Source organism: Brachypodium distachyon, chromosome 4, assembly GCF_000005505.3.
Source record: "Brachypodium distachyon strain Bd21 chromosome 4, Brachypodium_distachyon_v3.0, whole genome shotgun sequence".
Lineage (NCBI taxonomy): Eukaryota > Viridiplantae > Streptophyta > Magnoliopsida > Poales > Poaceae > Brachypodium > Brachypodium distachyon.
The window spans coordinates 38,259,802-38,280,789 of record NC_016134.3 but is presented as its reverse complement, the minus strand read 5'-3'; the positions used below and the strand labels follow the sequence as shown (position 1 = coordinate 38,280,789).

Genomic DNA, 20,988 nt, shown 5'->3' with positions numbered 1-20,988 from the left:
CTGTCAAGACAGACCACCATGGTTTTAGATTTAGATCAGTTTTTTTCTTTATATTATTAGAATTAGAAAAACAATGGTCTTCTTCCGTCAATTTCAATTCAAACAACACCAACAGTCACTAAGAACGGAATTGAGAAGAAGCAAAATAAAAGCTATCAAGTTCTACAATTGTCGGCTAGCGACAAAAGAAGAGAAAAACCCAATAGATCACCACGCTGCAACGACATTTTGTTCAGTCCATGATCCTCTTGAGTCTCCGAGCCCGAACGTAGATTTTTGGCACCCGTGTGCCAGGGATCGTGGAATCTGGGAACGTCAATCGTCCTGGTTTCCCCCAGCCTATGGCTTAGGTGGAAGCTTTTTCGGCCCATTATACCGTATGAAACAGTGCTCTCTGCTGGGCTGGTCCTAGAATTTTCGCTCCGAGACCCATCCTCTAGCCGTCTTTAGTTTTTGCTCTTTTGCACAGTCGTCCACAACCGAGATGATTGGAATTAGTTGATTTTTTTTATTGACATGTCTTATAATATACACTCTTATGACTCCGACAAGGCTTCGAAAAAAGTGGAAGACGGATTTTCAAATGATTGCTTCCGAGGTGTACATGTAAAAATTGTCAGTTACCTACTCCTAGTTACCATCTAATTGTCTATATTTTGCCTTCCTGCTGCTTGTCTTGCTAAATCGCCATGCTATCAATATTTATAGGTGATCATAGTGCGTATTTTGCTAAAATTGTTGCAATCTCTATATTTTCCGTACACTTATTTTCACTTAGAGTCTGCTCCATGTTCGGCTTGCTTTTACTGTGTTCCCTGGCTCCGCCACCACCTGTTGCCACAATGATGTACTCCCTTCGATCCTAAATTCTTGTCGTTGTGCAAATTTGAACTAAAATATACTAGAACAACGACAAAAATTTAGAATCGGAGGGAGTATATGCTAGACGTCTAGGTTCTGTAGGTTGAAAAATGAGATTCAGCAGTACATGGATTGATTGATATGGAGGTGCACATCCATGGAGCATGTGTGGTGTGTTGGGCCTCAATAAATAGATGGGCTAAGGACTAGGTTCTTGGCAGTTCTCACTTTTTTTTTCTTGCTTATTTAGTTTTTTTTGGTAAACTGTATAAGTGATCGAATTTTCTAAATTCTTTGCTATTTCTCATACATGCTCGTTGATTACAATTGTACAAGAGCTACTCCCTCCGTCGTCCCGAATTAACCGACGGATTTTGTATAAGAGTACCAGACGTGCCCGGAAGAGATGTCGTCCGTTCACTCTGTCGACCGTGTTGCCCCCCCTCCGGCATGCGACACCACGTGTCCGCCGCCAATCCCGTTCGCCCTCGCGCCCCATTCGTCCGCGCGCGCTCCCCAAGGTAAGATCACCGCCCCCTTCTCCGACACGCCCTCCCCATCGCCACTCTCCCCCCACCGCTCTCCGCTCCAGAGCCGCTAGCCTAGGAGGCGACCCATGACCGTGTCCACGAGCCCCTATAACTAGCCCCGATCTCGAATGGGATCCTTCCTGCTACCCGTCCCACCCCACATTTGGATGGATTCGGTCTCTACAAATCGCTCCCCGCTGCGCTCCGCCGCCACCGCCGCTCGTCGAAGCAGCCCGTCCAGCTGCTCCGCGCTTCCGAACCGGTGGGTTTTTTTCGTTCTTCCGCGCCGCGCTGCATTCTGTCGATTCGTGCCCTTCGGCCGCGCTGAGTGGTGTCTTCTGTTCATCGAGATACTGTGCAGTGTGGGAGCGAGCAGGTTCGGGGTCGCGCCTGGGTGCGGAGGACGGCTATTTGGAAAGGCAGGCGTCTCGATTTTGTTATTGTTTTCGTGGCATGCAGAGGCTTCCTGTGTCTATTCTACTAACTGGTGGATTAATCAAAGCCGTTTTTGTCGCGGTTTAGGCGCAGCGATTTGGGTCCGTTCGGATTACCACGGCGAGAGCACAGAGCGGGAATGCTGGGAAAAGTATGACCGAGGTATGTGGCACCGTGTTCCAGGGTTCAGGCCAGTATGGTTGTATGGTGCTGTATTCGTCGCCCCCTTTTGCTACCAGTTTACTGAATCGTTTGTTTGATGTATTCGTAATAGTTTAGCACGTTATAAAGTATTGTCCCGCTAAAACCTTCAGCTATGCAAATAAGTCATTAAATGTATCATCCCACACAGTACTGATCACACATCTTCTCATCTGGCCTTCTATGCTGTGTTATCTTTGCTAACGTCTGTCCGTTCTGTAACACAGCAAAGGGAATGCACAATGTCAGAAACCCTGAAATATTCTTCTGGTAAAGCATCCCCACTAGGAGTGTCGCAAGTTGAAGGTGGTCTGAACTTCGCAATTTTCTCTCAGCACGCTTCTTCCGTCACCCTCTGCATCAAGGTTCCTGAGAGGTACAGACATGATTCCTAAAATGGCATTGTTGTTGTTTTCGATGTTCATTCAAGTTAACTGTTTCTTTTTTCTTTTTACATATACAAGGTGATTCCCAGCTCCATTTAAGAAACTTGGCAAAGTTACATGACAACTACTTCAAAAATAAACAAAAAAAAGCAAGAAAAACTTAGCAGAGGGGTGACAGATCAGTCCCTTCACAGATTAATGTGACCCAATTAGAACCAGATTGTCATCGCACCAGATCGATAAGTGACCCAGCTCGTCCAGAAACAAAGGCTTTGACTCATGACTCCTGGTTTCCACAGAACAATATGTTTACAAGGACAAAATACATTCATACATACATGCATCACATTTCAAACGACTGGCATTAGACGACTTATAGGACCCCATTCCCGCTATGTGTTAAAAATCTCTGAGAGCATGTTCTTCAGCATCCTAGAACCCTTGCAGCTTTGCTGCAGCACACACCAAACCCCGTGTTTCTGCAAATCACCCCAGAAGTCAAGCCAGTAAAGGATATGGTCTATGACACCTTTATGGTCAAATTGGAAAATGTTTCTCAAAGTTAACTGTTTGCTAACTTACAGAACTCCTTTTTCCCTGCATGCAAACCCGTGTTGTTCCTGGCTTCTGGTTGCTTTGAAAGTGCAGTATGTGATTGCATTCACGCTGTGTCCATGGCATCGCTTTATGCTGTAACATATTGAAAAATTGGAAAATGAGTGCACAAAACAATGCCTGATTTCTTTCATGGTTACCATTTTGTTAGTTGATCTGAAGTGTGGCCTGGTTGAAATAACCTTTTATAGATCAGCACTGTAATTTAGTTTGTTCATCTCGGATTCTCTTACCAAAAGAATATGATATGTCTCGTCATCTGACATACTGCTTTGTTCTTCAGAGGCACCAAGGATGAAGAAAATGCAGAAGTTGTGGAGTTTGCTTTAGACTGCCAGAACAACAAAACTGGAGATATATGGCATGTGTCAGTGGAGGTATTTTATAAAGTTGTGATGTTATAGGTACCTTTGAAGATAAAGCCTTATTCTTTTCTATGTTGCCAAAAAGGTGTGGCTGACATTTAAGGAACAAGAATTCAGTCTCATCTCATGTGCATTTGTACTATTATTACATATTCTTCAAAACAAGATTCCACGAGGAAGTGATCCTGGTTGGAGGAGTGGATGTACAATCCCACCATCTAGGTTCAAGTCCTCACGAATGCAAATTTAGTTTCCTATTTATACTGTAGAGATCTGCCCTACAGTTTTCTTCTTCAAAAAAAAAAACACTACTGCGTATTGCAGGCCCATAAATCTTATTTTGTCATGTCATTTGTAGCATGTTTCGCAACTTCTTGTTTTGGTCTTGGCTACAAAAGTACATCCTTATGCTGTATATAGAATTTTTAGGAGGAGAAATCTGCGCCTATTTGGTTCCTATGTATTTCCATCTAAGCTGAATGAAACCGTCTCTATCTGTACATTCAGGGGTTGCCTACTTCTGGAGTTCTCTATGGATATCGTGTTGATGGTCCTCAAGGATGGCAACATGGCCATAGATTTGATAGCAACATTATTCTTCTTGATCCTTATGCGAAATTAGTCTCTGGTCGAAATTACTTTGGGGTTGACAAAGAGAAGCCAAGTCAGCCTTTTGGAACATATGATTTTGATAGCCCTCCTTTTGACTGGGGTGTTGATTACCGGCTTCCAAATTTGCCTGAGGTACTAGGATCATTAATAGAATGTAGAAAGCATCCCATACATTAAGTTCACTGCTTTTCTTCTGTTCTTTAATCTAGACAGATCTAGTTATATATGAAATGAATGTTCGCGCATTCACTGCGGATGAATCAAGTGGGGTTGATCCAGCTGTCCGTGGAAGCTATCTTGGCTTTATCGACAAAGTAAGTTTTTTTATTGTGGTTTGTGACCACAATTACTCGTATGGTCCTTAGATTGCCTGGATCGTATGCCATCTTATGGTAAATATCAAAATAAATTGATGTGTCCCGTAATTCATATTAGATTCCAATGTTCATGCTTATTATGTAATGCCTTATGCATGCAATAGTTGTGGTTTTGTAGATCCCACATTTGCTGGAACTTGGAGTTAATGCAGTGGAATTACTTCCTGTTTTTGAGTTTGATGAACTGGAATTCAAGAGGTACCCAAACCCAAGGGACCACATGGTAAAACTCTCATACTCTTTCGTGCATAATATCTACACAAATTATCAGTGGGATCATTGTGGAGTGACTTTCCATTTCTCAATTGGAAGGTCAATACATGGGGTTATTCTACAATAAACTTCTTTGCTCCCATGAGCCGCTATGCAAGTGCTGGTGGTGGACCACTGGCTGCTTCCAGAGAGCTCAAGCAGATGGTCAAAGCACTGCATAATGCTGGGATAGAGGTATTGACATCCAGTAGTCATGGCAACCTAGTGTGGTATTCTTATCCCTCATGATAAAACATGTTTAATGGTTGTATCATTCTGTGTAGGTTATTCTGGACGTTGTTTACAATCATACAAATGAAGCGGATGATGCTAACCCTTATGTTACTTCTTTTCGTGGCATCGATAACAAGGTGATTTATCTATCTGAGGGAGAAAACTATAGGAGAGGCATAGACTGTGGACAGGACTCAAGAATGCATAGACTGTGTTATGTTCAGGAGTAGGTTATTTTTAGGAATAAAAAAATAACTAGGTTTTCTAACCTAATCCCGTAATCCAACTAGGGTGCTAAAGTCATTTTTGTGTACTGGTTTACTTATTCCACGCTTTTGGCTTGTTAATTTAATAATGTGTCAGTACTTAGTAGTCAGTAGTCTTAAAAGGCTTTGGCCATGTTAAATTAACCCAGTTCGAGCCATCTTTGTTTGGCAGTGTAAACCTACTTCAGGTTTTGGATGAATTTATACTAAATAACTACTTCTGTGTGCAGGTTTATTACATTTTAGATCCAAAGAACAACGCTCAACTGCTGAACTTCTCTGGCTGTGGTAAAAACCATGTTATTTGAGATGTGCTTTGTGAACAGTATAATCTTGGGTGCTGCCTGTTGTTTTATCTCTTCTTCTTTGTTTTGGCTCCAAGGATCCTAATGTATCTTGTTTTGCTTATCTGCTTACTTGCCACGTACCTTGTGAATTCATCTTGCATTTGTCTCTTTCTATGCAATTAAATTGTATCTGTGGCTACTACTCTGGTGTGATTTACTTCAAATGAATAATACTCCCTCTGATCCTAAATTGTTGACTCAATTTTGTCCAAATATGGATGTATCTATTCTTAAAAAACGTCTAGATACATGTGATATTTCGACAACAATTTAGGATCGGAGGGAGTATGTTTTATCCCCCCGCGTGCCAATGCCAACATGCCTGTTCTGATATGTTTAAAATCTTCAAGTAAGTGGAACCTGTGTCCACTGTAAGTCTTGACATTTTGACAATATGTTTGATTTCCAGGGAATACACTAAACTGCAACCATCCGGTTGTCATGGAACTCGTACTCGACAGCTTGAGACATTGGTATGGCATTGCTTGCATGCTTATTCTTAGAGATGCAAATGGCCACCATTAGGGTACCCTCCGGCCCTAATTAGTTCAATCAAATGAACTAAAATTCCAACAAATCATTTTTTGGAAAACTAGTTCATTTGTTTGAACTAAAGAGGGTTGGAGGGTACCCTAATGGTCCAACAAATCATCTCTACTTATTTGCAGACAAACAGCTGCACTTTGATTTCTTCCATATTTTGTAATTTATGTATTAAAACCCATCATATTTCATGTGTGTTTTCATATTTGCATGGTTATTTGTGCTTCAAGGGTGAAGGAGTATCACATAGATGGATTTCGGTTTGACCTTGCAAGTGTTCTTTGTCGTGGAACAGATGGCAGTCCTCTTGATGCTCCTCCGCTCATTAAGGTAATTTTATAGTTGCAGTGCAGACTTGCAAAGATGAACTTGAAACAAGAGCTACCATTTTCCTCTTTTTAGCCAGACAGATGGAGTTCATTGATACCATGAAAACACAAGCCATTAATTTATACATAAACTGCTAACCATAAGTTACATACTACGGTTGATTGGATACAGGCTGTGACCTAGGGAATTCACATAAACCTATTGGGATGTCAGCTTGAATTTTATGGACTTCACTCCATTGTATATTGTATTTGGTTGCTCTTTCTTTATTGTTGGGCACTTATTTAGTGCAGTCATGCAAAATTTCAACATCAAGTGTTGGATGACTGCACGAATGAACTAGGTTTACAGGTACCTGAGAGTGATATGAATGGGTAACCTTTTGAATGACATTCTTACAGTGTGAATTTCTATATGCTGAACACCTTCTCATGATTCCCTAAATCTCGTTTGTCAATCTCTAATCATCTGACAGCTTACATTACTGTTTCTGTAAAGCTATATCAGCCTGGGATGTTAGTTGCAGTTCTGTCAGATTGTTTATTGTTTTTGTCACAGGAAATTGCCAAAGATTCTGTATTATCTCGATGTAAGATTATTGCCGAACCTTGGGATTGTGGTGGCCTTTATTTAGTAGGGCAGTTCCCTAACTGGGACAGGTAATTTAGCACTATGACTGTATTCGTGTTTGGTGCTAGAACTAATTTTACATCATGATGATAATGTAACACTAGCAGTCTTTTTTCTATAATAGCTGATATAATGATCAGAGAGTTATTCACATATTACTTCTTCTCAAATGAGATTGATGGTGATCCCTTTTATTGTCTAAATTGATGAGTTGAACCTACTTTGTCCATGCACAGATCAATGTTCTGTTATAAAAAATTTATTTGCAAGATACAAAGAGCCGCAATATTTAGAATGTTGTTGTAGATTACTGCCTAGATCTCTAAGATATGATAAAATGCTATTGTAGGTGGGCTGAATGGAATGGAAAGTACAGAGACGATATTCGAAGATTCATCAAGGTACTGTTTGCGCAAAGTGACATATTAAAAAATAGTACCTTGCCCAAAATGAGTATGTGCATTTTTGCTATAATAAGGTGGCATGTCGTCTTCAAATCTTATCATCGTCGTGTATACTCGAGCCAAACTGTTAGATGAATCTGTGGATAACTGTTTTTGTGAGACGAAAGATTGAGGATGCTCTATCTTATAATTTCATCGATCAAATTCAAGTTACAAACGTGGAAAAAGTGGAGACACATAAAAAGCTCGGAACAACATCAGGGAGACAGATTACAACCGATCTTCTGTTTGAATTTATTGGCCCAGTTCTGCATGCAATTCTGGAACTACTGTTTCTTTCACCGGCTCCTTTCCATAGTGTAATGTCTTTGATTCTGCAACATCAATATTATCTGTTTTGAGAACCAAAATGGATTTTTGCAACTGTAGGTTCGAATTTATAGTGCTGTTTTGCATTTCTTTTGTCCTGATTACTGTGTTTATTTCGTTTCAATGCTTGTTTCTGCGAGCACTAAGGAATGATCGAACATCACTAATCTTTTTGGAATTTTCCAGGGTGATCCTGGTATGAAGGGGGTGTTGGCAACTCGTGTCTCTGGATCAGCCGATCTCTACCAGGTAATTTTGTTTAGATCGCACTTCTGCAGACTACTTTACCATTTTATCCACCTGTTAAGGATTTTCCTTGCCTGGTCATCTCATCAATGTACTCTGTTAGAGCCTGTTTTTTCTTGATGTTTTGTTGTATTTATTCCAGAGCGAAGCCTTCAGTGTTGTTGAAACTATGCACTTCAGCAGAGTGCAGCTTATGCTATCAACATATGTCAACCTCCAAATTTATATTTATGCACGATTTTCTTTATTCCCAGTGTTCTTCATTAATTTCTCCTTGATCCATCAAAATGTTTAATGGCATTAACTGCAGTCTGAGTATGGAGGTATTAGCAGCCTCTGTGAAAGAGCTCCGAGACTTCTATTTATTTGGAAATTTGCCGATTACATTGTTCAAAATAGGAACATATGTAAAGTCAAGTTTCCCTGATGTGGGTTTGTTTGGCAGGTGAACAAGCGGAAGCCTTATCATGGTGTGAATTTCATAATCGCACATGATGGGTTTACCTTATGCGACCTTGTTTCATACAACTTAAAGGTAACTGGAGTAGACCAAACAGTATTAAGTCAAGACGTGCTATCCATGTTAATATATTTTTTCTTTGACCACAATCAATATAGCACAATGATGCAAATGGAGAAAGTGGGCGTGATGGATGCAATGACAATTTTAGCTGGAACTGTGGTGTTGAAGGTACATGCGTTACCCGATGTCATGTATTGTTCTGCACATTAACACTAGCAAGTGAAAAGCAATGGTATTTCCTGTGTCCTTGATTTGACTGTTAGCATATTATACGGTTATCAGGAGAATGAGATTTGTTTTTGTTCAACTAGTTTTGCAGTATATTTAGCACTTCGACAGAACTCAAAGGCTACTCTAGTAGTGAAGCTTCTCTATCAATGTTGAACCGATTAATTATAGAAGTGTTGTAGTACCTTTTCAAATACAGCAATGGAAGCTACCATTTTCTTGAAAGGAAATAACCGAATTTGTTTCACTTAACGCTATCATGTTATGTGAATACATGCTATTTTTAATATTGGTACTAACTTATGGTCATGTTCATCAAACAGGAGAAACAAATGATTCAAATGTGTTAGCTCTGCGTTCAAGACAAATGAAGAACTTCCATCTGGCATTAATGATTTCTCAAGTAAATATCGTTGATTACTCCACAGTTGGATTTTATGTAGTACTGCATCATGTTAAAATTACTAAATTAGTTCCGATTTAATGAAACAGGGCACCCCAATGATGTTGATGGGAGATGAATATGGTCATACACGTTATGGAAATAATAATAGCTATGGACATGATACCTGCATAAATAATTTCCAGTGGGGACAGGTTACATGATTATTTCCTTCTTCCATTACAAATGTGTTTATGGATGTGGAAGATCTATATGCTAACGTGTTTCCCCCGGTGTTTGTGTTGATATAGTTGGAAGAAAGAAGATATGGCCATTTCAGATTTTTCTCAGAGATGATTAAGTTTCGCCAGAATCACCCAATACTGAAACGAGACAGGTTTCTTAACAAAGTATGCTCGTATTCTTACTCTTATTCTGGCTGTTGACTGGTTTATTGAAAATAAGCATATCTTCCTTTGCCAAAAAGTAGTTATCAGTGTCTATTTTGTATTTGCTAAGAATGTCATCTCCCTGGTTACACGCATAACGGACGCGATAATACCCACCGCTTCTTATGATGCAACTCTTGGTTTAACTTCTCTTCCAAAGGTTTTCATTGCGTTGTGATATTTCTTTTTGGTAGAATGATGTCACCTGGCATGAGGATTGTTGGGAGAACATGGAAAGCAAATTCTTGGCATTTACGTAAGGAAGTTTGCTTATCGGTTTTGATTATGTACTTCTTTTGAACATATGATAGTATTGTTGTAGCTTGGTTGTGACGAATTCTTATATTATTTTTTTCACTGTTGATTTGGCAATTTTTATGTAGGATACATGACCACAGTTCGGGTGGAGATATCTATTTGGCATTCAACGCCCATGACTATTTTGTGGATGCTGTAATTCCCCCAGCACCTCAGCATAAACGTTGGAACCGTGTGGTATACATATTTCCTGGTCTTGATAAATTTTGTAACTCAATACTATGTAGTCCTAGTATAGTCAAGGTCTAATCTTGTAATAGTACTGTCTGTAGTTCTTCATATGCTACTATAGCTATCGCTTGGACAATTCTACCAATATTTTTTCATAATCTTTTCTAAGAAAAGCATATTCTCACAAATTTGGAAGCAAGAGGCTTAGTTAGTTATGAGGGAATTTTGGCTAGAAGTGGAATGGATAATTAGCTTGAAACTGCTATTCTCGCCTTCTTGCAGGTGGATACCAACCTGGAATCACCAAATGATATTGTACCGGAAGGGGTGCCATTTACTGGATCAGGTTACAGAATAGCTCCATACTCTTCCATCCTGCTCAAGGCAAACCCATAGATTGGTGGAGACAAGTCCGTCTGAAGAAAGCACAAGAATAATGTCACTTCCGGCTATTTTTGGTGAGTTGGTTGGATAAAACAACACGCAGATCACACTTTCCGAGCTTTTGGCTACCTGTACTGCAAAGCCTTACAAACTTCAAGCAGGGAGTCAGGCGCATCTCTGTGAAAATCGACCAGCAGGAGCCACAGTTGCAACTGGTATAGGACTTCGTCTAATAAATAACACGTCCAGCACACTTTGTTTCCACGCATAAGAAACAAGAAAAGCCTGGGACTGAAGTTGCAAGTCCTTCAGTTGGGTACAAGGAGGCTCGAGGGAATCTAGTCTAAGTACTCTTTGTAGCAGTCTGTTCTTTCATTTTTCATGTGTCCTAAGAATGGCTATCAAGCTCTTGTTCTGATAATAATTTGGCATGAGATCCACAACTTGTGTTTTTACGAGACCAAAAACATTCCTAGAATGAACATATATGATAAGCGTATGGAGGTGAAAGATTTTGTTTCATCTTTTTAAGCATGATGTTGCTAACAGCTTGGACTGAGCCATGAGGCCTCCAGCCCTGCATGCTTTATGCTAGAAGTTAACGGTAAATTCTGTAATATCCTGTACCATCAATTTCTTAGAACTAACATTCTGGTGCGAGTTTTTGCCTGTAGCAATTGGGGCCATGCTGTGGCGTTGACAGTGGTTAGCACTGGGAATTTTTTCTACATCTGCGTCAGGAGAATTGTTACAGCATTTTCACACAGGAATTGAGATGAAACCGGGCATGTGATCAAAGTTTGCATGTCCATCTCACCTGAAGGCAACCAATGCGGCCAGCTCCCTCCCATCACAGCCAGGTAATCCTCAATCATTGGCAACCACCTAACCTTTCATTAAGTTCCAAAGGAAGGAAAGGAAACGAGATGAAGCTTTGGCTAGTGCCTTTAGCTGAACGAACCAACGGGGAACTTAGCTGTCCTGTTAGGGGGTCCGGATCTTAAGGTTGGGGGTACATGCTTTGCAAGCTGTGGCTATCTTTTTGATTTGCTCATTTTATATTTGTGAGAGCAATTGCTTTGCCACAGTACACTAAGTACTAACTACCTCTTAACTTATGGACAGTGGAAGTTAGAAATTGTTTAGGAAAAATTCCAATCATTCGTTGATGGCCAATGAACCAGTCTTGTGTATAATCATGTCGAGCTGGCTCCACCACTGGTCTCTCCAAGGGAGAATATATGAAGGTCTTCCAACTAACTAATAAATCTTCTTAATTTGTAGCCGGCGTTAGACACCAGTTATTTGGGACAGGGCCGGTAGGAATTTACCGAATGTGGGACTTGCCATGAAATTCACGAGGAGCCTGTTTTCTAATCTGAGGGCTTTAGTGGTAGAAATCACCAGTTGCCTGCTGATCTTTTTCTGATATCTAGCCTCCACTGGCCACTCGACATTTCGATCCAAACATGCCAACTATTCCTGACTAGTACATTACTCGTGGGCGTGCGTGCAACGGGAACACTTTGGCGAATTACAGTCTACAGGAAAGCTTATGGCTGTCACGTAGCAATCGAGCCCGGCAGCACGTAGTCTTTTATTTTTTGACAGAAGCATGGCAGCACGTAGTCAATTCGTTTGGAAGGTGGCTGGGGCTTGTCTCTGCTAGTTGGTACGTCGGTGTCACGTACCTCTGTCCATGGTTGCTGGTTGGCCGGCTGGAATCTTCCACCCTGGGCACAGCACATTTTAATGGACCTGACGGTGCAGTGCCGATTTTGATCGAACGAACTCATTTCTGGCAAATCTGCTATTCTTAAATTGGATAGGTTGATATGTCATTCCATGGATAATACCGAATTCGCTATTTTTTCACCGAGATATCATATATTATTTCTAATTCCAAGGAGTCCTAGAGTCACAAAAGAATTTAAAGCTACTTTAGGTGAAGGAATTGGTCCTGATGGCAAAATGAAATTAAAGGGAATTTTAAGGAGTAATGCGATTGGTCCATATTTCCTTGGGATTGTTGCTTCGATCGAGACAAGGATAATATTCTTTCCTCTTTGGTTTTGAGCTACCTACCCGCTGACATAATCTCCCTTTGTCTACATGGTTCTTAAGAACTAGACAAGTGCATTTGTGTGTGTATTCGGTTCAAGAAAAGGAAAGTTGGGTTTTGGAAGGGTCCGGTTTGGTTGGAAATCGATCTGGATTTATCTTATGGAGCAAGACTTACGTTTTGGAAATATTTCGTTAGGTTGCTGATAACTACGTGTATGTTCCTATGGACCAAAGTGAGCATTGTGAATGAGTGGAACTTAAGGTTTTGGAATTGTTTGGTTAGGTTGGAATGAACTTATCTTGTGAATCAGTATTTAGTACCTTAACTTGCACAAGTAAACTCGATTTCCTCCTTCTAGAGAACACATAAAGAAAGTAACCAAAAACTAAACTTATAAAGTAGACTTCAAGAAGAGAGAGTGAGAGCTTGCCGTTCTAAAAAATAGTCCTCTTTTTTAACTCGCATGTAATATTCCCTGTGACCAGTGACCTTGCGTTATTTGGTTGAATTGGCAGAGGGCGTTCTTTTTGCCTCGCTTACAGTTGCACAGGATATACTAGTTTCTTATTTTTGACCTGTCGTAGACCCAAATTTCTTTGGAAAAATGGCGATAGCAACCCATCATTTGCCAACGGTTGAATATAGATTTAGGCTGTGAAACGTGCGCTCCATTGATCAGCACCAAACCAATCATTTTATTCCGAAGGCATTAATTATTTGGGCACCCGATCTTAGCTGGTTGATGCTATCATATAGTACCAATGATCAAAATAAGCTCTATTTTCTATAAGTAGCTGCCAGCGACAATCTACGGCTAGCCTCTTCTAGTCTTTCGAGTTTCTGTTTAAGTTTGTACAATTGCACTATAGTTGTTGGGTATAAGTGATGCGTATCTGGAGAAAAGGAGATGGCCAAAAATCCTTCTGTCTATACTCCTATCTTATTGCGTCAATGGTGCCAATAATGCCAATTAAAACTACACATCTTTTATAATGGCAAATACAAAATAGTGTTACGATGATAACTATGATAAGCAATCACTAAAATAGCACTTATATTACTTTCTTTTTGAGAAAAAACACTTTATATTACTACATATACGGATGGCCGCCCGTTGACAAAAATAAAATGAATAAAATAAAATGAGCCACCCCTTAATTTGGTGAACCATAAGCGCACTTTTAAAATCTACATTATTTTTTTTCGAGAAAACACAAAAACTTTGCGTCTCGATGCATATATTAAGAAACAGAGTTATGTACAGGCCCAAGAGGGCAACACCCAGAGAATACAACGCTACACAACTAGGTGCTCGCTGGGAGCAATGCTCCAAGCCCAACCGCCCTTGCACGTGCCCAAAGCCAAGCGTCACCTTGATCTGGTCAGCAAGGGAGCCGATATTGGGGGTCGCATTGTCAAAGACGGCCGCGTTGCGATGCTTCCAAATCCACCAGGCCGTAAGCATGATGATCGATGAAGTGCCCTTTCTAGCCACGGAAGGGGCAGAGTGGACGGATGCCTGCCACCAATCTGCGAACGAGACACCGGTGGTCGGTGGGGCGCCCGTGGATCGAATCCAAGAGAGAACCTCGTACCAGACTGAGCGGGAGAATGGACAATCGACCAGGAGATGATTCATGGTCTCCATCGTCTGGTCGCACAACGAGCATCTCGAGGCATGAGCCAAACCGTGACGCGCCCTCCTCTCCGCTGTCCAGCAGCGGTCCTGACATGCCAACCAGAGGAAAAACTTAACCCGTGGCGGTGCCCAGGACTTCCAGTTCAGCTTCCAGGTGTCTAAGACAACCCCTCCACAGAAGAGACTATGGTAGCATGACTTGGAAGAGTATTCGCCGTTGGCCGTCCATCTACAGTGAAGGACATCTGTCGCAGCCGAAAATTGGATCGTGCGGACCTTTTCCCAAATCTGGATATATTGCCACAGAGAAAGCGGATCCAAAGACCCCTGGATGTCGCGTATCCAGCGTCTATCACCAAGAGCTTCGCGAACGGTGCGTTTCTTCTGGATGTGTCTCGGGACCAGCAGGGTGAGGTTCGGTGCCAACTCTGAGATTGCACGACCTTCCAACCAACGATCCTCCCAGAATAACGCAAATTCACCGTTGCCAATTGACATCCAGGTGGAGGCGAAAAAGACACTTCTCTCCAACTGAGAGAACTGTAAGTCCAGACCACGCCAAGGGCGGAGGGGGTCGGTCCTCATACGCCACATCCAACGAACGCGGAGGCTGACGGCCAGCCTGGAAAAGTCCGGGATGCACAGCTCGCCAAAGCATAGCAGTTTGCAGACTCTGTACCAATTGAAAACCACGTAGGATTTTGTCCACCCGCTTTTGGACCTTCTAGTAAAGACCCAGGACCAGCATCTGGTGAAGGGGAATGGCCGACAGGACCGACTTGACCAAAGTCAAGCGACCAGCCTTAGTCATCATCCCGGCTTTCCAAGTCGGAAGGCGGTCGGCGATCTTGCCGATGAGCGGGCCAAACGCCTCCGCAGAAGGTTTCCGGATCGCCAAGGGGATCCCCAGGTATTTCACTGGGAAAGGGGCCAGGGCACAACTTATCGTGTCAGCCGCCGCCGCAGCCTCATCATCGGTGCAACCAATTGGGGTCACCGAGCATTTGGAAAAGTTAGTGTGTAGCCCCGATGCCTGCTCAAAAAAGGCGAGGAGCCGACGGACCGTCCGTAGCTCGGAGCGGTCCGAGTGGCAGAAAATGATAACATCGTCTGCATACATGGACACGCTTGAGGATAGATGGCGGTCCGCAAGACGCCGGAGAATGCCCAGCTCGGCCGCTCGGGCAAAAAGCCGGTTGAGCGTGTCAATCACCAACACGAACAACATGGGCGAGAGAGGGTCTCCTTGCCGCAGCCCCTTCCGGTGCCACATTGGTGGTTCCGGTTCCCCATTGAGGAGAATGCGGGTGCTCGCAGATGACAGGAGAATGGCGATCCACTCACGGAATCGAGGTCCGAATCATGCATGCCGTAACACCTCGAAGAGAAGGGCCCAGGACACCGAGTCGAACACGTGGGCAATGTCCAACTTTAGCATAGTGCGAGGTTCCTTGAGCCGATGGAGAAATCGGGCCGTTTGCTGTACCAACATGAAGTTGTCGTGAATACAACAGTTCTTGATGAATGCGCATTGATTCTCGCCAACCAAGGAACCCAGCCTAGGAGACAAGCGAAGCGCAAGAGCTTTAGCCACAAGTTTGGCAAACGAGTGGATTAAACTGATTGGTCTATATTCTCGCAAGGTCGCGGCGTCAGGCTTTTTTGGGATCAGCACCATCAATGTCTGTCGCACCAGTGGTACCCGAGGTACCACCGCTGCATGACGCGTGGCTCGCCTCGCTTGCTCCCCGCAAGGATATCACCCCGGGCAGACCCGTGCAAGCTGCCCGGCAAGTCACCAGCCCGGCAAGGGTAGCCGGGTTGCGGGGGTTGCCCTGGGAGGCAACGTGAGGGTTCCCGTCCGGGTGCCCCACGGGAGGGTTCCCCTGGGAGGGCGTCCCCGGGCGTAGGCACTTACTACAGGGGCGGGACCAAGCGGGTAGAGCAACGACGCCACATGGCTACCCGGCGGGTTCCCTGTGCGCAGCGCTCATCAGGGCAAGGAGTGAAGCACAAGCAAACATTTAATGCTCCGACAGAAAGGGGATTCCCCGTCCAGTCAGCCCACAGTGACTGGTCCGCTGTGAATTCTAGGCACGTAGCGCCCTAGCCGCAGGGCTACTCACCATGCATGCAAGCCAACACAGCGAGGGCAAGCTGCTCGGTTTCTTTGTTCGCCACTTGTTGCCATGCACCAAGGCACCTGTGGCATCCCTTTGAGTATAAAAGGAGGACCATCGCCAACGGTCAAAGGGTTCGGTTCCTTACTAGTTTTAGCCAGAAATAGCAAGTAGCCCTTAGCGAGGAAGGAGAGAGCACCCGGGGACTCCCCCAGCAACCTATAAACCCTTGTTCATCGGTTAATAAAAACACAGAAGCAGGTCGTAGGGTTTTACACCTCAGGGTGGCTCGAGCCTGGGTAAAACGGTCGTGTGCATATTCACGCTTGACATTGGCCTCGCTGGCGATCGCCGGAGCAATCCCCGACGCCCTCTGCCGAACCTAAAAGGGGGTGCTACCCACCCCCGGTGTCTAAGCCCCGGGCTATGACATCTGGCGCGCCAGGTAGGGGGCGCGTGTGGATAGCTCGCCGGAGACCGCCGGTGCCGTCGTCTGCAGCTACATCGGCATCGTCTTCTTCGCCGACAGGACCAGTCATCATGCCTCCTAAGCGGGCTGGTGACTCGGATCGATCCGCGTGGTGCCCCGGCGGCGCATACGCGGTCACATGACCCGCAACCCTGAGCCCTCTCGGGTGCAGGAGTCACAGCTGCCACCCCCGCCTCCTCGGCCGTCGACGGACAACCGGCTGAGGGCGGCAGCGGCTCCCAGCGCCGGAGCCAGTCGCGCGAGTGGCCACGACGTTGCCCGTGCCGGCCAGCGAGTCCACTCGCGGGCCGAAGACGCGCAGCGGCAACTGCGCCACGAACACACCGCGTCGCGAGCGACACCGTCGGGGTCGCACCCTACCCACCCGGGTGCGTCGGGGGACAGGGCGGAGGGTAGCTGGTCGGAGAATCGACTGCCTCCAACTCAAACCCCGCCAGAAGCCATCATCGCCGTGCGAGTCATGGTTCGGTATGAGCCGCAGCAAGGCACGGCGGCACACGAGGCTTGGAGTGCAGAGATGGACGCGCTCCTCGCGCTCGCCGCCCAGTAGCCGCAAGGTGAGGACGCCCCGGCTGGCTCAGGCCGGGGGCAGAACCCAGGGCGCGGAGACGCACCCCCCGAGACGCTTGTAGCCCGCAGGGAGGGCAAGGAGGTGGGGATCCTGAGGGGTCCTCAGATTCGTCACCGACCGTCACGCGGGGTGACGCGCGGGGCGTCTTGAACGCCTGCCAGCAGGAAGACCTCCTCCAGCGCCTGGAGCGCCGGCGCCGGCGCGAGGTAGAGCGCCAACGCCCGGAGGAGCAAGAGGGTGCTCTCATGGGCGCTGAGGACGCCTGCACCGCGTTCACCCGCGAGCTGCGCCGGGTGACATGGTCCTGCAAGTTCCGAGCGCCTGCGCTTGGAACGTACGACGGGTCCGTGAACCCCAAGGATTTCTTCCTGACCTACACGTTAGGGATGCACGCCATCGGCGCGGACGACAAGGTCAGGGCCAACTGGTTCCCGATGGTCCTCAGAGGAGCAGCGAGAACTTGGCTGCTCAACCTGCCTGCCGGGTGCATAGCCTCCTGGGCGGACCTGCGCGAGCAATTCGTGAGCGCGTTCCAGGGTGGCTAGAAGCACCCAGGAACCATGGCGGAGCTGCACACCGTGGTGCAGAAGGCGGGGGAGACGTTGCGGAGTTTCGTCAACCGCTTCTCCAGTCTCTCCTACTCCATTCCAGAGGCGGAGGCTGCCGCCATCATCAACACCTTCGCCATCAACGTCCGCGACCCCAAGATGCGGGAGAACCTGAGAACGCATCGGATCCGGACGACGCAGGAGCTCTACGCCTTGGCACACAAGTGTGCCATGGCCGAGGAAGGGCGCTTGGCGCCTGAACTTGCAGCTAAGGCTGCCGCGAGCCCCGCTGAGGGCTCGCAGAAGAAGGGTTCCCGGAAGCGTAACAGGAAGTAAGTCCTCGCTGCGGAGTCGGGGCCTGCCTTGAGGCCTGCGAAAAAGGCCGCGCCCGCTAGCGGGTCTGGCGGCAAGTCGGGCGACGCACCCCGTTGCCCCATCCACGCCAATGCCACACACGACGTGCAGGATTTCCGCATCTTGCAGGGGATCAAGCAGAGGCGCGAGCAGCGCCACGAGGAGCGCCGAGCGGCCGGCGCCTGCTTCAACTGCGGGGATATCGGGCATCTCTCCCGGGATTGCCCGAACGACCCCAGAAGAAGCCCAGGGGGGACACGGCCAAGCCCGCGCCGGCAGGGAGCGGCCTCCCCGGGGACGAGACAAGGCTCATGCTGAGGAGCAGCGCGAGTCCGACTACAGCAGGGGCAACGAGCCCGGCTTCCAGGAGCCCCGCGGCGTCACCTGCATCCATGGGGGAGCCTACGCTCTCTCATCCCATAGCGCGGTGAAGCGCCTCATCCGGGAGGTGTGTGCGCTGCTGCCGGGCATGGAGGCGCAGCTGCCGCTGAAGTGGTCGCACGTGCCGATCACCTTCAGCGCCGACGATCACCCAGCCCGGCAGCTGGGTTCAGGGGTTCTGCCCCTCGTGGTCTCACCGATCATCAACAACATGACGGTGACCAAGGTGCTGGTGGACAACGGAGCGGGGTTGAACCTCCTGTCCGCCAAGTTGGTGGAGAAGGTTCAGCTGCCGTTGGAGCAGTTGAAACCCACCGACCCGTTCCGGGGAGTGAACCCCGGGATCGTGCGCCCCCTAGGGCGCATCACGCTGCCGGTTACCTTCGGGTCCCGGAAAGCGTTTCGGACTGAGCACCTCGTGTTCGATGTGGCTCATACCCCGTTGCCGTACAACGGGATCCTTGGTCGGCTGGCGCTGATCAAGTTCATGGCGGCAACTCATTGCGCCTACAGCGTGATGAAGATCCCGTCCACTTACGGGGTCCTCTCCGTCAGGTGCGATCTCAAGGACGCCGCTTGGTGCATTGGCGAGGTCGTCAGGGCCGCCGCCGCAGCCGACTCCGGTGACGAGGGCGTTGCCGCAAGTGAAGGCTCGCTGCCGGGTGACGGCCCCGCAGCAAAGAAGGCCCGCGCTACCCCGCAGGAGCCTGTCGGGGGAGGCGCAGGCTCGAGCTCACTCCCCGGCAAGAGCCAGAAGCTCAAGGAGGAGGCCGCCAAGGTGATGAAGCTGCCCCTCCAAGCCGGCAACGAGGAGCGCACCGTCACCGTCGGTGCGAACCTCGATGCCAAATAGGAAAGCGCCCTCATCACTTTCCTCCGGGAGAATGCCAACGTGTTTGCTTGGGAACCGTCGGACCTTCCCGGAGTCCCTAGAGAGGTGATCGAGCATCGACTCCCGGTGTGTCCAGACGCCCGCCCCGTCAAGCAGAAGATCCGCCAGCAAGCACAGGAGCGCAAAGATTTCATCAAGCAAGAATTGGACAAGCTGAAAGTTGCGGGGGCTATCAGGGAAGTACTGTACCCTACTTGGTTAGCTAACCCTGTAGTAGTACCCAAGGGGGAGAATAAACTTCGCATGTGTGTAGATTTTACTGATCTTAACCGTGCGTGTCCAAAAGATACTTTCCATGTACCTCGCTTTGATCAAAAAGTAGATTCCACTGCCGGTTGTGATTTGCTGTGTTTTTTGGATGCTTTTTTCGGCTACCATCAAATTAAGATGGCAGTCGAAGACGAAGAAAAAACGGCGTTCATCACCCCGATTGGCTGTTACTGCTACACGTGCATGCCATTCGGGTTGAAGAACGCGGGCTCAACATTCCAGCGTGCTTTACGCGAGTGTTTGGGATCCCAGCTAGGCCAAAACGTTGAGGCCTACATGGATGATATCGTTATCAAATCGAAGAGCGGGGACTCGCTGATTGATGACCTGCGGGAAACGTTCGATAACCTTCGCAGGATCAAGCTCAAGTTGAACCCTGAGAAATGCACCTTTGGTGTAGACTCGGGGCAGCTTCTGGGCTTCTTGGTTTCACATAGGGGGATTCAAGCCAACCCAAAAAAGATAGAAGCTATCGAGAAAATGGAGGCTCCCCGCAGGGTGAAGGACGTGCAGCGCCTCAACGGCTGCGTAGCCTTGCTGGGGCGCTTCATCTCGAGGCTGGGCGAACGCGCCCTGCGTTTCTTCAAGGTGATGAAGAAGAAGGGCCCAATTGACTGGACCCCCGAGGCTGAGGCGGCGTTCCAGGATCTCAAGAAGTACCTGAAGTCGCCGTCGATCCTCGTCGCCCCCAAGCCGGGCGAGCCGCTGCTACTCTACCTAGCGGTGACTGACAAAGTGGTCAGCTCGGTGCTAGTTTTTGAGAGAGAAGAGGACCTCCCGGGGGCTGAGCTTGCGGGGCAGGGGGCTGAGCCAGCCTCGGCAACCGCCTCGGACCCGGGAACCGCCGTCGAGCCAGCGGCGTCAACACCGCGCAAGTGGCTCGTGCAGCACCCGGTGTACTTCGTCAGCACGGTGTTGCGCGACGCCCGCACGCGGTACCCGCAAGTGCAGAAGCTCTTGCTGGGGATTCTGCTTGCATCAAGCAAGCTGTGCCACTACTTCCAGGCACACCGTGTCATGGTAGCATCAGGGTTTTGCCTTGAGCGGGCCCTCACCAACCGTGAAGCCACCGGAAGGGTGGACGAGTGGAGGATGGAGTTGTCGGAGTTCGATCTACACTTCACCAACACCAAGAGTATTAAGAGTGCCGGGCATAGAAGAAGAAGAGCCGGAGACCAGCCTGCCCGGCAAGCTGGACGA

At 47.2% G+C, this 20,988-nt stretch overlaps 1 protein-coding gene and 1 long non-coding RNA gene across 3 annotated transcripts; one reads left to right on the top strand and one right to left on the bottom strand.

Moving 5' to 3' along the window:
• The first annotated feature begins 1,264 nt into the window (after positions 1-1,264).
• LOC100831289 (isoamylase 3, chloroplastic) lies at positions 1,265-10,992 on the top strand. 2 transcript variants are annotated; one of them, XM_024454438.1, is made up of 25 exons: positions 1,265-1,653; positions 1,753-1,810; positions 1,914-1,988; positions 2,255-2,403; positions 3,312-3,405; positions 3,901-4,137; positions 4,215-4,319; positions 4,501-4,605; positions 4,695-4,829; positions 4,919-5,005; positions 5,365-5,422; positions 5,891-5,954; positions 6,255-6,354; positions 6,913-7,013; positions 7,334-7,385; positions 7,944-8,006; positions 8,449-8,538; positions 8,622-8,694; positions 9,078-9,157; positions 9,247-9,351; positions 9,448-9,546; positions 9,780-9,841; positions 9,969-10,080; positions 10,357-10,532; positions 10,620-10,992. In XM_024454438.1, exons 1-24 carry the CDS (start codon positions 1,520-1,522, stop codon positions 10,468-10,470), a joined length of 2,352 nt encoding a protein of 783 aa, XP_024310206.1. In that variant the 5' UTR covers positions 1,265-1,519; the 3' UTR covers positions 10,471-10,532; positions 10,620-10,992. The 2 variants fall into 2 exon arrangements, with proteins under 2 accessions (XP_024310206.1, XP_024310207.1); XM_024454439.1 differs by lacking the exon at positions 1,753-1,810 and having other exon boundaries at positions 1,298-1,382; positions 10,357-10,992.
• On the bottom strand, positions 2,417-3,386 carry LOC112268607. Its single transcript, XR_002959960.1, has 3 exons — positions 3,262-3,386; positions 2,996-3,103; positions 2,417-2,892 (listed from the first exon to the last, which is right to left on the bottom strand). It is a non-coding gene; the product is annotated as an uncharacterized LOC112268607 (long non-coding RNA).
• Positions 10,993-20,988: the final 9,996 nt, after the last annotated feature.

What these genes read in the sequence shown, in the direction of transcription:
- LOC100831289 (XM_024454438.1), top strand. Translation starts at nt 1,520, where the DNA reads ATGGGATCCTTCCTGCTACCCGTCCCACCCCACATTTGGATGGATTCG. An exon ending in TGCATCAAGGTTCCTGAGAG is followed by an intron (nt 2,404 to 3,311) that starts GTACAGACATGA and finishes TTTGTTCTTCAG; the next exon opens with AGGCACCAAGGATGAAGAAA. An exon ending in ATCTTGGCTTTATCGACAAA is followed by an intron (nt 4,320 to 4,500) that starts GTAAGTTTTTTT and finishes GTGGTTTTGTAG; the next exon opens with ATCCCACATTTGCTGGAACT.